At 47.9% G+C, this 17,629-nt stretch overlaps 1 protein-coding gene across 3 annotated transcripts in view; it reads right to left on the bottom strand.

Moving 5' to 3' along the window:
* Ddr (discoidin domain-containing receptor 2) overlaps nucleotides 1-17,629 on the bottom strand; it is a 279,939-nt gene that overhangs the window by 34,628 nt on the left and 227,682 nt on the right. For all 3 annotated transcript variants that reach the window (XM_075879176.1, XM_075879177.1, XM_037414002.2), the window contains exon 4: nucleotides 12,173-12,404. In XM_075879176.1, the coding sequence (XP_075735291.1) occupies nucleotides 12,173-12,404 (232 nt within the window). The remainder of the gene's footprint in view (nucleotides 1-12,172; nucleotides 12,405-17,629) is intronic.

The following is a 17,629-nucleotide window of genomic DNA, read 5'->3' as shown; positions in this document are numbered from 1 at the left end:
CGATTCTAAGGCGAAAGCCGTCTTCCTTTTTTTTTATTCCTTTTCTCAGTCGATTTAGTGATGCTGCCCCGCCATCACTCGAAAACACACCTGGTTTCGCACTGCTCTGTCATCGGTTCACGCTTGGCCAGCAATCCCGTCATGTGACGTCACATTGACGCCCTGATGACGTTAAAATTACCTAAAAAAATTTATTGATACGTGTGCAAGGACGATGTCGTTGATTTGGGTGCACGTTAAAAAATCCCTGGTGGTCGAATTTTTCCGGAGTCCTCCATCCACTACGGCGTCTCTCATAATCATATGGTGGTTCTGGGACGCTAAACCCCACATATCAATCAAATCAAGGATGATGTCGTTATATGATGACGTCATCACGAGGTGGTGATATTTCGCCCAACTCGCATTGGTCGATTTTACGATCGATGCGGCATTTAATGTTTTGCCAAAATAACCACCAATTCCATTTGTACGCGTATTTTTCAAACGCAGTGTTGATATCTTACCTCTGTTCCACTTTTTACGCAATGCGAATTTCTGATCTGGCAGAGCTGCAAAGCAGACAGCCCCAAAATCATTAGTTATTTGCGTGCTTGAAGTGAGGCGTGTGTCAGAATAGCTAGCATCTTTTGTGTCACTTGTATAACGCGCGAACGACAACTGAAGTCATCGAATGAGCTCCATTTGGCTCATCGTTGCAGTAATCTTTTTCCACCATGACGCAGTGCAAGAAGCAAAGTTCTTCAAAGGTGAAACGAGCAGGTTTCACCTTCAACAATTTAAGTACACCCCACATAAAGCAACAGTCGCTCGCAAAACTGACTAGCAAGATCGAGGGACGCAAGTATGGCGCGGAAAATACGGCACTAGGTGGGTACCACGAGGCTACTTTGATCCCGAAGAGGCGAAGAGGTGAAACCAGTCTCGTTTTACGTCAGCGTTTGCCGGGAAAGGAGGTGGAAAAAAGAAGGAAGTGGCAGGAAGGCGGTACAAGAGAAACAGAAGAAACGAGAGAGTGCGAGAGGCCGCAGCATGGGTGTGAGAGCCGCGGGGATAGCCCTGGATTTAGGATTAATCGAACGCGGGGAGTGGAGGGGCCGCAGATGGAGCTATCCACCGGGGTCATTATACAGATGCTCCGGGGCCTGCCCGCCATAAACAGCCACTGCGAACCACTTTCCTCGGCCGCTTGTCGGTGCACGCCGTGTCAATGTATGGTGTCAGTGCGTGCGCCTGTTGCCGAATATACACGTGTGGGCATTCGCGCTGTATGTGGCAGGCGCCGCGGACAAACTTAGGGTGCATCGGGGCAGCTAATGTACTGGGCCTCTTCTTGCAGGCATACACCCGAGGTTTAGCACGTATTTTGCGAGCACTTCACTCCTGCAGACATGTCTCGTTTTAAAGCCGGCTGAATCGTACAGTAGAAACATAACGCTTTGAGCGTATCTACATTTAACGCTACGTCCTAGTGTCGTAGTTATCGACGTGGCTCGATATTCACCGGCCTCCACTTTCTAAATATACGGAGGACGCGCATTGGTCCCGAAAAACAACACGCGCCACACAAATGAAATGTGAGCCCACGAAAATAAGTATGAGGTCGATATGTATCGTATTTCCAGCTTTCCTAGCTTTCTTCTTCTGCAACCACTCTTTCGTATTCCGTCTCCTGCTAACGCTATAATGCTGGTCCGAGAACCATCAACTGCAAATAATAAAACCCATTTGCGCCTCCATTCAGCTTAGTCTAAACGTAGACCACAATCATCGGTTATCTACGAGCCCATACGGTCACATATGCGAGCTACTATATTGGTCACATATCTATCGCGCACATTTAGCGAATAGAGATTCACCATTTCCGCTGATCGACGAGCGCACTGACCCCCATCGTTTGCGCGACCGTGAGTTCCTCGTTTCGAAACGAGCAAAGGAGGACGAACTGGCAAGCGTACCATCGAAACGCCAGGTTTTTGGCATCCGTCAACTGATCGTCGGCACGCAGGCGGCCGTTTTACGACCACCGGCTTTCCGTACACATCACCCTCTCGAAGCCTCCTTTCACTCGCGGCCGTCTATCCCCGCCTTCCTGCGGGCCGACATCCAGCTACGCGAAGGCAGGCGCCGTTCATCTCGAACCCGGCGGAACCAAGAGTAAACAGAGACGTCCGTCTCGAAGCGAAAAACTTCCCAAATCGCACTGGAGAAACAGCGACGGGTCGCTCCAGGAACAGGCCAAGCGTTGCGCCAGCGTGCCAAGCTAAATTATACGACTCCTGAGTGCAGTTGCGTGCAGCGCCATGACAGCGCCGGCTCAGCTTAGTGTCAGAGGGCATAGGGTGATCCCAAACGGCGGCCCGTATGTCAAGACTGGTGAATTTCGGCTCTGTAGAGTGTCGTCGTTAGAAAATCATATCTCGCTCGATAAGCGCGAAAAGGAAGTGACGGGGGCGAGGGGATGGGGTAAGACTGTCATTCCCGCGCAACGGGTTGTATAATCTTACGCAGCGTGACAGCGATTACAGAGCGCCAATAGCTTTAGGTAAATCTGCACTGTTACTCTAGCAGAATGGGCCGCACCGTTTTTTCTACCGTGAAGATCTTATGCATCAAAATACGTCTCCAACCTCAACGAGGGCATACTGATTAAGGAAATTTGTTAGTAAGTCACATATTCAACATCGACGCACGGGCAACTGCCCGATACTATGCTCTAAATGCGTAAGTTTGAATTCGAAACCAGCTCGTTCTTATCCTTATATACTCACCTTATCGAAGGCAAATATATTCACATTCTGAAATATACATGGAATTTAATTTATGTTGTAGAAAAACTGAGCTTCGCAACGTCGGCTTATTTTCTTAAGCAATAATAGTAGAGGAAAAGTGCACTCCAGCGTCAGGTGTGATTCGTAGCACGTATTCTAACATGACATTGTGCGTTGAAGTTGCACAATGACAATGCGGCTCTAAATTCTTTCCCGAGTTATGTTCACTGGATGCCTCAATACTATTAAGCCCACATATTAGCATCACTTATACCAACATAGAGCTATTATTATCATAATACCAGTATATAGTATTAATGTAGCTAAAGCTGCCAGTTACCTATGCAAAATTCGCAAACAATGTGGGACATGAGAGTATAGTCTAAGTTCGGCTCAGGAGAAGTACAATTCAAAGTAAAGTTCTAACAAGGAATGTGGAGTGACTGAAATGTTATATATCATCGTGATATTCCCCCCTCCCCAGTTTTTTTTTTTTTGTGTGTGTGTGTATGTTGCCTAAAAGCAAACTCACTTTCTGGGACGTTGCACGTAATTAGCTTTGCGGCTAGGAAAGCGATGCCAGCAGTAAAACAATTGGGTGAGGCCCACGCAAGCGGCGCGCGAGCGTTTATGTTCGTAAGCGCGGCCGCTTTACGATTTCGGACGGGGTCCACGGGCCGGTGTTTATTTTCCCGCCGGTCGGATTCGCACCCTGGGGCCACCTGGCGAGGACGAATGGGCCGCGGAGGAGGGCAGAGCAAGAGGGCGGGAGGAAGGACGAACGCAGATCGTCGGAGTGGTTCTGTCGTGACTGCGCATTCGGCGATGGCACGAAAAGGCGAACGCGCCCCCGCAGAGGCAGTATACGGCGCCGACAGACTTTGGTGCCGACTCGCGAACGCCTTTGTCTCGGCCTTTCGGAGTCGCACGTTGCCAGCACGTGGACTGCGTGCTGAGCCGAAACACGCAAACAAACGGCCGCACGTGGTCTTGCAACTCCCTCCCATCGCGAGCATGCTGTCAAAGTGATTTCAAAAGGCGCTATTCGCCAAGCCAAACCATGTCCACGGCATATGAACCAGCCGCGCGAGTGGCTGTGCGTGCCGTCGATAAATTAGATTTTGACTACAAATTGCGGCTTCGGATTTTGGACTTCGTGCAAGCATCTCCTACGAAAGCATTTTGTTTGTTCAAATAGAGCACCTAAATGTTGGCAGCTGCGTTACGTAATTGGTGAGGTGTCAGGCTGATCTCCCAAAATCAAACCAAAGCTGGGTTCTTGAAGAAGGCATGCCCCGCCGCGGTGGTCTAGTGGCAAAGGTACTCGGCTGCTGACCCCGCAGCTCGCGGGATCGAATCCCGGCTGCGGCGGCTGCCTTGTCGATGGAGGCGGAAATGTTGTAGGCCCGTGTGCTCAGATTTGGGTGCACGTTAAAAAACCCCAGGTGGTCGAAATTTCCAGAGCCCTCCACTACGGCGTCTCTCATAATCATATAGTGGTTTTGGGACGTTAAACCCCACATATCAATCAATGAAGAAGGCATTGGTTGCGTTCGCGTTTGACGGCCAATCTGCTTTGATTAAAGGTTATCTCATGATATATTCCTGCGACAAGAGGTTGTGCAATCATATATGTCGCTTCGTACGGCAGCAGCACACACGAAGGTTTTGAAACACCATGGCCGCGTTGACAAGGATTGCAGTCGGGAGATTTGTATAGCCTGCAAACGGACGAGAAGAAAATGCGTCGAGTCACCCATACCAAATATTGAATAACTCCCATCCGACGCTCGCGAGCGATGCATTCGTCTCAGCCTCTATGCGTGGCATAAATATCCCTTTCGACAGAATCGCAGAGTGAAACATTCCTGCGCGCTGCAGTCGCATCGTATTACAAGATTCAAAGCGGTTCCTTTTTTTTTTCGATGTGCAACTCGGACTCTCGGTGCACTAAGAGTTTCGGGTTCCTTGCATTTCTAAAGCACGGCCGTGCTACAGCTATTCTCGTCGGCGAACGATGTTTCACAGAACGTTGCACTTTCGTATGCATCCCTTCATACATACGCGAAGGTTCGTCCACGGCGAGCAAGCTATACTGCGAAATTACGCCATCAGCAGAGGCGCTGAAGAGAGTCCGTATACCTGGCGCGGTTTCAGCGCGACCGGCGGCGGCTGGCAGGTGCAGTTGCAACATTGGATAAAGCGATGTCGACGCGAGATAGGATACCGTCTCGCTTCGGCGCTCGCCGGCGTCGGCGAACCTCTGCGAGCTGGCGACGCTGGCCACGCACGTGCTGTGCGCGCCCGACGACGGCGTCAAGCGCATTTTGTCATCGCGCTCCATTTTTACGCGGTGCGGAATCGCGCGCGCGTGGCCGAATATGTTGCTAAAGCGGGCGCCTCGTGAACCGTGCGCAGCAGCCGGGGTCCCGAGATCTCTGCATGAGCCGTCGTCGCCCTTCTTCGCCATCTCGCGGGTGGTGCGGATTCTCGGGAAGCGAATATTTCGGGTTTCGAGATGCGTTCGGTGAGATAGGACGCGAGGGGCTCAGCGCTCGCATCAGGGCTCGACCTTTCAGGCCGCCGCGGCGGAGGATCGGCGCGCCAAACGCCACCGCATGAATGTCTCCCCATTTATGGGACGAGATGGTGTTAAATGCTGTCCCCTATACATTTTGAATTATTTTTGAGGTGTGCGGAAAATAGAAGACGGGATGTAACTCAGGCGCGCCTTTATCGGGAGTCCTCGCTACGGTGTTGCTTCCGTGTTTTACTACGCCTGTACATATACTGCAAATAGACGCGAGCGGTGCTTTGTGAAGAAGCATTATTTCACGCGTTATCGAATGCAGAACGGTCCTGGCAACCGTATGCACACGCGTGCTTAATTCTTATTACTTTGCATGTAATTGTTACTTATATATGCAAGGTCATGCTTTTTGGAAATGTGACTCACAGGGTTCAGTAATATAAGAGGTACGAGTGTCTTAAATCCTTATCACAAACTCGGGAAATGCAGTAGTTGATAAAGGCCAGATTTCTTGTACATTAGTACAATTCAATTGCAGGATTCAATAGTATAAGATTCAATAGCACGAGCCAGATCCAATTTCCTTCGATTAACTATCAGGTAATAGTTTCGAGAAGACGCGTCCAAACCTCATGATATCCTCGGCCCCTTTTCTGTTGGTAGCTTCTTCACCTACATGTAAGACATGTTTGTTGTTTTGTTAAAATTGTAACAGACAACATACAACTTAGCTTAATACTCGCATTTAGTGTTCCCGTAATAATAAAAAGCAAAGGTTTGATACACTTCTGGTTTATATTCAACAGACCTTGTGCAGTCTGAGCAAATAAGTGTATTTTTTTGTCTAATACCTATGCCTTTGACCAAATTATATTACATAATTACACTCTTATTCACTGAAATGCCATTGTGATACGAGATAGCATTCACATCCCACGAATAAAAGCGTCAACTATAATCACGAAAGACGTGCGGGCTACCGAAATAAATTTGAACCCCCCAAAATACCACTTTTATGGCTGATGCTTCGACAGACATCAATGCTGCGACAACAACCGAGAATCTATTTCAAGAACAATCTTAATGGAAGTAGACAGCAAATTTACTTCACGCAAACTGTGTGCATCAAGAAATATTCTTGGTCAGTATAGAAGGTAGATTATTATTGATTGTTGAGTTTAATGACCTAAAACCACGATATATTATAAAACGTGAAGTAAGACCACACAGAAGAATATGGGCGAGACCCTGATCCGGTGTTCAGTTTTACCCTGACTATCGAAAAAAAAGAGAAAAGCAAGATGGACTGATTAATTCTTTATCTACAAACAAAGAACACACAAAAATTAAACACATCGGCTCTATTTTAGGCCAGACGAAAGGAAAATAATCATAAACTGCTGTTTCGACAGTGCTTGCTCCACCGTTTACTCTTCTGGAGAAAGGTTTATTGAACGACGTCGGGTAGCAAGCAGAAAGCCGGCGCCGCGAAAACAGTCCAACAGGCTCGGCGCCAACATCTCGCGAACAGTGCTCGGGCTTCTCGCCTAGAGAGCGTCCCACTGGTGAACACCTTTCCCACTACTATTCCCCGGCGGTGAAGAGGAGCCATCCTGGTGACTCGAGGCGACGAGAGAACATGACGGTCCTAATAGGGCTGTAGGAGACTGACGTGAACCGTCTCACGAACAAATTTTAACGACGCTTGTCTTTGAAGAGCTTGACCGGCTTGATCACATGTCGACGGGAAATGAACAAACGATGATGTGGCAAAAGCTGGTATACTTCTGTGCACACTTGGAAGTCTGGTCAGGAAAATGGAAAGGTGGTGAAAGTGTCCTGAACAAGATCGTGGTCATGGGGATAATTTTAGAGGTTTAGATTGTCCGCAGTGAATGAGCGCATGAGCTGAAGACACTCTTCACCATACTGTGCCACCTCGGAAACTCGACTAAATCTAGAGGCACTTGGATTATATGAAAATATTTTGTTGAGTTTGGCCCATTGTTAGTGGATCATGGCGCATGGTACTTACAAGATGAAATTGTTCGCACTTTCTTTCCCTGGCTACAGCAACAACCGATCCGATATCTTCCGTACCGAAATAACGCTTCTCCGAAGGCGGGTAGCACCAGACATTCCGGCCAGTAACCTGCTCACTCGGGCATCTGCTCAGCCAGACGCGGTACCCGCTGGGGCGCGACGAATGTGACCACAAGGTTGGCTACCCTAGCTGCGACGCGGGTACATATTCGCCCCGAAGAAACCTTCCCAAGGCGACCGCTCAGACAGTCGGAGGGGGTATACGCGCCGCGCTCCGAGGGTCGAAAAGAGGCGCAGCACTGAACTACGGCATCTGATTACCGGCGGCGATGGCGCTGCATGCCCCCCCAACAAGGACGGCGCCTTGTGTTTCGCATCCCTCTGCATTCAGAGCCATCCTTACCACTCTCGCCATGTTTGAACTTTTTTTTTACGTGTGCTCGTGAGCGGTTCACCCCGCAGTATATTGCCCTGGCGGTGGTGGCGTTTCTTTTCGAGTGCCTGACATTGCACCATGTACGAGGACTCGGCCGGTGCCGCGCTAATTCACGACTCAAAACGGCAAGTCCGCAATGGTGGGACCAAGCGCCGTGAACTCGCTCTCTGCGAACCTGAGATCTCGTGGGTCCCCCGCCAAGCTGCAACCCTCCGGGGTGTCGCATACGAAACGGGTGTGCTGTCAGGACCGTGGTGTCTCTACTAGCTTTCTACTCCCTCCCTTTTTATCGGTATATTTTCTTTTCCCGTCACTAAACAAGGAAAAGCATTGTTGCCCCTGCTCTAACCTGTCCTGACATGCGTGCCACCACGCAACAGTGGCACTTGCTGCGTAGGTGCGTTCAATAGACGGTTTCTAGACTGCAACTGTTGTACCCCACAAAACTTCCGGTCACCTCATTTACCAGCTCCTAACGTCCAACTAAAAGCACGTTTTCAAGTTTCTTTCACGGATAAGAAAAGTCTCTTTTTAGTTTTTCAGCTAAAAGGTACGTGCATAAAGTTTAAGGAAATCTTTCATTTCATTCAGCTCAAAGAAAAAAATTTCTTTGAATATGTTCTGTAAAATAGGAGAAGGCAAGTGTAGAAAATCAGCAGGCTTATTTCCTAAAACTCTTCTTGCCCACCCTCATTGGTGGACGAAACCAGACGTCATCAAGGGCCTGTGTTTGCAAACAGTGAAAAAGTCTATATTGCTTAATAGGATGAAGACACTGCTGCCAGAGAACAAAAATTGTGATAATGCGAAACGAGCAACATTGGACTAGCACTTTTCAACAGGCTGTTCAGAAAGTAAGTACTCTATTTTGCAGGTGCTTGTGATGGCGATCCGCATTTTCGTTGAGGTGCTTGCAGCGTGAAGCGAATGCAAATACCCGAACAAAGCTGCGAGGACTTGATGCCGTATCCTTTTATATGGCATTCAACACGGCTGTCACCGCAACAACAATATACTGATCGCATAGTACAAAAACTGGGATTTTTTTATCAATTTTTAGAAAGGAAAAAAAATGCACCTCAGACAACTCATAAATTCTTATCTAAAAATAAATAAACAGCTCAAGGATGGAGAATATAGTCTCCCAAACAAGTACAACAAAGCGCCAAATTTTACCAGGGTTTCGTACTCTGTGTATCAAATCCAAGCTGCTTTGCACGTGAAGATTTGCACCAGTGAGACCAGTTGAACAGTATCCTGCCTCTAGATTTTATGTATGATCGAGTAAATTGAATATTGCGTGAACTACATGGACATGAGTCGACGGAAGAAATGTTACTTTATGTCACAGACATTGTTGGAGCTTCCAGAAGCTTTTAAGTATTTCATGAAAAGCATGTTTGCACTTTTCATCAGACAAACATTTCAAAAATGCTGTGGCAAACAATTCGCACTCTGTAGTTTTTCAGCGCACAGACACACATATACGTCTGGACTGTGCTTTGTCTTCTGGTAATTAAAACCTCAAGCAACCACGAGGGCTGACTTGTAGGGTTCAGTCGACCACCCCTTGATTTTTTTTCTTACATTTTGTACGCAGGCATACAAACACACTCCCATAGGTAAGAATAGGTCCATATTGGGGTGGAAGCAACGCACACTGCTTTGAACAAAAGTGCAAAAAAATATAAGTACGCCAACGAACTCAAGTTATGCCGTTCTTCGCCAGCACTGCATGTTCGCAAGATGTCCAATCATCCTGCAAAACCTATTAGTCGACTTCTGGGGAATCCTGACCAAAGCAACGTCCTTTTTACGCCGCGAATATGTTTTTAAGTATGCCATAACGTAGAGCAAGAAAGGAACACAGAAGGGATCTCTGTGAAGAGACGGAGGAAATTTGACAGAATTGAGGCAGGAAGCGGCGCACCGAAATAGCCACACCGTACAGCCGTTGCAGTTTCTGCATGGCGCAGGTAGTTACACTGTATGGCCATTACGAAGACTGGCACTCGCCGCAGCAGCGAAGGCTTTTCTTTTTTTTTTTTGCGTTCTGCCCATTCCACACTCCATCACTCAGAGAAGATCGCCAGGAACTCTAGCATAGCACAGTTGTTTGGTGGGGTACTTTGGTGCCTCGGGGCTAAAGAATTCCGCCTCTTCCACGGACAAGGAAAAATAACAGAGAAAGAAATGAACGACGAAAATGTGGGTTGCCGTTTGCATGGCTCACGTTTCGTTGAGACTGCTTCAACGAAACTTTGTGAGCTCATCGAAGCTATTTTAGTTAGCTCTAAGAATCAGTTATTCCTTCTTCTTTTTTCGCTGTGAAGGTGCGAGCTAAACTAAACATATTTTTTCTTCTATAGGTTTCCTCTCACAGAGAAAGACAATAACGGGTGTTTCATCATCTAAGAGCATGCTTTGCAACCACCAAAAACTTCCCTATGCGGCTCTGTATACTAAGCTTGCTAAAATTAATTGCCGCAATAACGTACATTTACCCACCACGCTCATTATTCTAACGGGGATGACGAGTGCCTTAGTTAAAAAAATAAACATGCAGAAAGAAAGACGGACGTTAGCTGAGTATTAATGCTAATGGGGAAACAGTACCAAGTACAAGTATTCGCTAATACCACACATCACTAATAAGTTACTTTTGCTTGATGCATCTATAATAGGGTAACCATAAAATAAGTAATCTCACTCATGCGTCATGATCAGTATTGGAGAGTTGTTTTTGTTAAACAGTGTGATAATCTACTTTCTTTTCTTCTTATGTTCTTTCTTTGCTTATGGTTCTTTCTTTCCTTTTTTTCATTCTAGCGCCTCTTTTCTATTCCCTCTCACTCCCCCTACACCAGCACAGGGTAGCCAGCCGGTACTTAGAAATAGCTAACCTGCCTGTCCTTTTACTTCTTTTTTCCTCATTTTTTTCCTACCTGCTTTCTTTCGCGTTACAAGTTCAGACAATAACCAAGACAATGTAAATCTCATGCGAACATCGATCATGTGTCATTAGAGAAACGCTATGAACAGAACATGTTGATATTTTTTTTTAAATAGGCTCATAAACTAGCACAACCTATTACTGGTATGCTCACGTTTGGTACAAACTTGGAAGTCTGGCCAGGAAAGTGGAAAAGTCATCTGAGTAATATGAGCGTGCAGATGGCGAAAGTCTCCTGAACTAGATCGCGGTCACGGCGATTCTTTTAGAGGTCTAGATTATCCACAGCGAATGAGTACATGAGCTGAAGACGCTCTTCGGCAAACTGTGTCATTTTGTAAACTGAGCTACGTTGCCTGACAAGGGAAAGCGGCCGTTCGACCAGACAACGGGCTTCACCTCAATAGCGATAAGAGAGACGAGTATAGAAAGCTAACTTCGACGAACGATTGCTAATGGAGAAGGCATTTCATAATGCGGTACTCTAATATCAGTATCAAATTGGTCTACTTGTTTTACTTGATTCCAGCCTCTCGCTACGTCACACGTCAATCGATGAGAAATATCATGAAACGGAAATTTTTATTGGTCTTAACGAAATTTTGTCCACCCCAACAGGTACAACCGTTGCATATGTGGACATGATATTATTTTTTTTACCTACGCAGCAAATGCTTATTGATAATACTGGTCGGGGTTTCACGTCCAAAAGTACGGTACAATGTATAAGAGACGCCATAGTGGAGGGCTCAGGAAATTTTGGCCACCTGGCGTACTTTAACATGCACCTAAATCTTAGCAAGCTCTTGCAGACTTGATCATACAACATAAGCGCACGTACGTAATACGTGTCGTCACTGTCCATATTTTCCCTTGTTAAAATTGCTGTGCTAATGAGAATAAGGTAGACTTTTAATGGGATAATAAAACAGCCTCTATAACCATATTTGACTGGGTGACTGGGTATATGTGTATATAGTAGCACCAGCACTGTCATTCACTTACCACGGCGAAAACTGGGAAGAGGACGCACCGTTCCACTATCTACACTAAGCAGTGATCGTAAGAGGAATCATTACTTACATCATAACAGACGTAAAGAAGAATTATTTAAAATAAAGCAAGTGCCTCGTATGAAGAGTCATTCTACATTGATGATTCGATGATCGATGTATGGGGTTTAACGTCCCAAAACCACCACATGATTGTGAGAGACGCCGTAGTGGGGGGCTCCAGAAATTTCGACCACCTGGGGTTCTCGGTCGTGCACCCAAATCTAAGCATTTTCGCCTCCATGGAAAATGCAGCCGCCGCAGCCGGGATTCTATCCTGCGACCTGCGGGTCAGCAGCCGAGAATCTTAGCCACCGGACCACCGCGGCGGGGCAGGAGTCACATTACAGGGCAGAGGAAAGGATACGGTGTCTTATATAAACGCACCTCGTGGTGTGTCCTGTTTCGGTATCGCAGCCACTTGTGCAGCCCGGGCCTCCAGTACTCCACCATGAATTCCTCGGCGAATTCGCGGCCTTGGCCGTTGCCGAAGCGGCCCTGCGTGGCCAGAGATGTGAGCACGTGCACCGACCGGAGGTTCACCTCCAGGTACTCGTGCGTCTGCGAGGAGATCTGCGGTGCCGGACACCAAGCGCCACCGTTCAGCTCTCGAAGAAGCCTGCGTGAAGAGACATACGTGATGCAGATACGAGTAATATCGAGAGTGCACAATTACAAGTCACATAACAGGGCCCGACGATGTGGCGAAGGGGGCGCTCGCATCGAAAGGCTGCCAATACGTTTCGAGTGCCCACTACACCCATTGCGTCCTGTGCGGCTGCATAGGTTTCTGCGCGCGTGACCGAAGTGCGTGCGCTCTTGAATTAAAATAATAAAGTGGATGTCTTCATAGCGGTCGTCCACTTTGCTACCGCAGGTGCGTAAAAGCCAGGCATGGGAAGTTTCGGAAGCTGTTAACACGCGCAAAAATAATCCAGCTTGGTTTTATTAACATTCAGCGAGAAGGTTACCACAAGATGGCGAGAATTAAATGCTGCTCTGTTGCGGCGAGTTTTCTATCACGGCATTTTAGTATACTCGACGGACAAGCCCTTCCTTGCAGTCTTACTGCTTCCTATAAAAGCGAATAAATAGAAAGAGAACAGAGTGGAGAAGTGCGGATGCAACGGAAGTTTTCTGTTTCCCTCAGTAACCACGACAAGATTTGGGAGCTGCTGCCCCTATGGAATATGGCATCGGCCCTTAGAGCGTGCGCGTATGCTTCGCACTCCATCATTAGGTGCGCGCCCAGAGCCTGCGAGGGAACGCTATCGCGTCTGTCCAGGCGTTTCGCAGACGTTGCACCTGGCTCACTTCCTTCCACCAGCGCACAGCGCACTGGAATGCGCCCGCCTTGCCGTCCCCGTCTACCTCACTCCCCTTTTACTAAGCGCGTCTTTCGCGTGCGCGATGCGGGAAAAGCGGCCCCTTGTTCCCGGATTTCGTGTTTCCGGGGAAACCCCATTAGAACGGCCGTGGCTGCTCGACTCGGCCATATCTGGCGGCCAGCGTTCGGCCCCTACGAGCTTGCCTCGGCTACAGACAATCGGGTTTTAATTAAACCACGCCGCGCAACCCAAGATGGAATTCATTAGGTTCAGACTACAGCCGCAGCGAAGTGCGCGCTCACCTCTCCGAGGCGAGAGAGGAGTGTGCCAGAGAAGATCACCAGTTATTTGACTTAGAGCGAGCGCCACCGCGAAGCTACCATAAATCCGGCTTACAGATACCAAGCCACGCCGTTGGCACACGCGCAGCAGTAGCGCTCGCCTTGGTCGCATCGACGACGAAAAGTTACGCGATCGCTGTCTGGCGTCGCCGGAACGGTCGTAAAGCTTTCTTTAGTCGCGTTCTCGGCTGCGTCGCACACAACATTGACACCCAACTCGGCTCCAATCGCGACGTCCCTTGAAGTAATCAAGACGGGGACTTTCTCGATAAAGTAGCGACACCGTACTGCGTCCATTTGTTTGAACGCGCGTGTGTGTCGCATGGTAACAGCTAGAGGACGCCTAAAAGTGCGAGTAAAAATCATTCTTTGATTTGTTGCTTGATGCAAGCCTCACAGTGTGTTTTGTAACTTAACTGCCTTATATGCCACTGTCGCATGCATAACGCTTATGTTGAAGGTGTGCTGTGGCATGCAGCATATGGTTCATTCAATACTTTATTGCCCGATAATGCTGCACGTATGCACCGGTGTGTCAGGCCCTATAGTATGCACATGTTTAAAACCAGTATTTCCACTTAAGTGGTTTTCCCTTAACGGTCCTATTTGATTACTCCTCTCCGCTTTCGTAAAGTCAGGCCATTTCAAACTTCAAAGCACTTAAAGAAGAACAATTATTACAGGAGAGAACAAATTTTTTTCTATCCACCCAACATGTTTAATGCTTCATTCGCGTCGGTCTTTTAGTTCCTTTACCACGGTGTTTCCGGTACAGCTAAGCTTTCGGAAACCATGATGCGCCTGTCTTCCTCACACACTCAGGCTGCAGTGTTTACGTGCTTTACTCATCCGCATGCTTTTATTGCAAGACTGTTCGGTTATTCGCTAAACGGTGAACATTTGTTTTATCCTCCTAGCTTTATGAGCCCGCCCACGCAGATGACCGCCACCGAAGCAACTACTACGCCCCTTCCACGTTTTCCCTGACGTGCGCGACCTTATGTGCTCCATGCCGCAGTACAGCCGCACAAGCGCCAGGCCGCGTCGCCGACTACAGACCCGTACAGTATATTCCTGCTTGGTAGACGCACGCACATGCGGGTACGGTTCCTCGCACTGGAAATGAACCCCGCGGGCCGCGCAAACCGGCGCCACCGCATGCGTCCACACGGGAGGCCCGCTGGGAAAGTGCGGCAATAACGTGGCCCGGCGGAGATATGAATCACCACGACAGATGTAACTCGGCGGTAGAGCACGCAAAGGAGCTGTGGTGGCAGAGAGAAAAACAAAATATTAAAAAAGAATGGGAAAGAGAAAAAAGGTGAGGGGGCTGCGGCACCGCAATGAATCCACACGCGCGCACTCACGTGCTCATGTCCACCGAGGGCGCATGGGCGGCCAGATCAATAGGCCGTCTCCACAGTGGTGCACTGAAAGCGGCGCTTTATGGGTTTTGCTGTATGCGCAAAATTGGCGGTTGTGCGCGCGGATTCGAGCGAGTGCCGCCTATCTCAGGGTCCACATACTGTGCATGTCCCCACGGGCGATGCCTTTGCATGGTTTTCTCGGATCTACCACTCATCCCTTCTTCACCTCCTGCCACCCGCTCGGCCACAGCAGACGTTCTCACCACTTGCGATTCAACCGGAATAACGACCCTTCGAGTTTTCTTTGTTACCATGGAAGACGGGGGACAAGAAGCGGTTCGCCCAATAGCGGTTCTTTTGTCGAAGGGTTTGTTCGCTATTATTTTCAGACCAGACAGGCGGAACGTGATAAAGGTAGACGAAAGACAAAGAGGCAGAAGGAGTGAACAACGCACAGCTCTCAATGCCCTCAAGTATTGGGTCCAAGTGAAAAGACTGATGAAAAGAAATAAGCAGAAACCTTGACGTGAGTGAAGTTAGGCATTGGGGGATGGAATTTCTTGCACTGAAAGAGAAGGTCCTCCTGTGGCCCCGCACAGTCGTACTTACTGCGTTTTTAGAGATAATTGTCGCGAAAATTAAGTACTACTTGGACAGAAGGCAAAAGTTAATGCTCGACCACGAAAATGTGTATGAAATCATTCCTCAAGGCTTAATATATATAATATTACCTATGATGTAGGTGAAAAACGCTATAGATTTGAATCTCTGATTGAAACAAAGTTCACCCTCCCACTCAATTCACCTAGTACTCGGCCTATTGAACTGCATTACAAAAAAAGCTGATACAAAGTAAAGCTTTGGCGACTACCTTATTAGCAGCAACCCCAGTGTTTAGCAAGCTATATAAACGCAAATAAAATGACATTGAGCCACATTCCTTCGTATTTAACCATACTGTTACCACGTGAGCAATTCGTTAACAATGCCATTTTGCATATTCTTACCAAATCTACTGTTGAGACCTCTGTCGGTCGAGCTTCGATTAAGAATTTTTCGTCACAGTGTTACTACCATCCTGTCTCCAAGATTTCTAAAGCCCATCACGTGAAATTGGTATACGAAGCGAGAAAGCGAAGAAGAGTTAATGTCTGACGCCGTGAAACCAGCACGTTCCGCTAAAGTCTCCATAATGACGATGTAGCAAAGTGCGCAAGTTATACATTCACTTTTTCACGAGACACTGATGGTACATGAAATAATAGACTTTGGTTCATGGACAAAAAGTTCAATGCCACAAAATTCCCGTCATGTTTTTATGAGGAGAACATCTAAAAATGAAAACTAAGCTATGTAACTTTTCTCCAACGAGACAACGGAATTTTAATTACGTGATGAAGTCGATACGGCACTTCTCCAAATTTGTTTGCGAGAAGGAACCTGAAGCTTTTGGTGTTTGTATATCGCTTCATTAGAGGGCTTATGAACGAAGACCTTTCTTTAATTCGAGCCCTGCACCAAATTGGTAAAAATTAAGAGCTATTGCGACTGCAATGTTCATAAGAGCTAACTTCGGCGACATCTTGTGCACAAGATATTTTCAGTGATGCTGGGCAGCCAGTTGGGAGGAAACACTTCAGAACAAAAAGCTTCATGAATTTGAACGCTGCTTAAACACCGTCTTGAATTCGAACACCGGACGTCGAGAGAACCTTCAGCGTAACTGGTGAGACGAAACGGCGCGATGTGGAGTGCGCGCAAACAACAAATTACACGAAAATAGAAAAAAAAATGTTTGAAGGAGGGGGGTAAGAGGTTCCGAGCGCGGACCGCTCAGCGGTCTCGCGTCGCTACATGGCACGCCCCCCTCGTTTTCCCCAATGTCTATCGGCGGGTCAGCACCGAGGACAGGACCTCGTATTTGCGATTCACCGCCCGGCGTGTTCGGGCTCATTAGGATGGAACGGGTATTGTGTCGTGACGGATTGGCCGCCACTCAGTGATGGACGAGGTCGCCGACAGGGCGCGCGTGCTGCGCGCGCAGCTCTCCACAGCGTGGCGAGTCCTCGGTCGCTCATTCGGTCTCACGAGTGGAAGCGATGCACGTTTTCTTGCGCGTCGACGCGCTCTGTATACGTCGCGCGTGCTATAGCTCGCGTGACGGTCGGTTGCCGTCACTGATTAGTATGAAAGAGGAATTATCGCGCTCGATTGGCCACGCTACAGAGACCGCCATGCGAATGAGACCAATGAGAAGGAGAGAACATGCTCAGCGCAGGGTGCGGATGATTCCGGCTTGGTGCAGGTACATAAAACCCGTAATGTGCTCCGCACTCAATACTCAAAGTTAATTCTTAAGTCGTTCCTTCTAAACGTGTAATGGGCCAATTTGTTTTGTTTTCCCACTGAGCCTAAGATAAGGTACAGTATAGCATGACTTTTCTGCTGCCCTCTGCCGGTGATAAGCACGGGAAAAGCGTAGGAGCCTCTATGTGCGTTTTCATGAAGGATGAACAAAAGTGTAGCAGGCAAATAAATGTTGCCCCATAGAATCGATACATACCGTACGATCGCTACATATCGATTTCCTCCATAGAGATCTTCCTTATGCTGTCAAACATAGACCACATGAGTTAACTATGCAAGGAAGGCTTGGGAAAATTAGCAGTGGACGCCGCGTTTCAGAGGTCGACGCAGTATATTTTCCAACAGGAATAATACGTGGATGGAATCAGCCACCCCGCACAATTCCTTTTGCCCTGCTGGCTTTCCATGGACACTGTCATGGTGTGACGGCGGTGCAAATGT

This window comes from Rhipicephalus microplus, chromosome X (assembly GCF_043290135.1).
Source record: "Rhipicephalus microplus isolate Deutch F79 chromosome X, USDA_Rmic, whole genome shotgun sequence".
Classification (NCBI taxonomy): Eukaryota; Metazoa; Arthropoda; class Arachnida; order Ixodida; family Ixodidae; genus Rhipicephalus; species Rhipicephalus microplus.
This window is presented reverse-complemented; position numbering and strand designations above follow the sequence as displayed.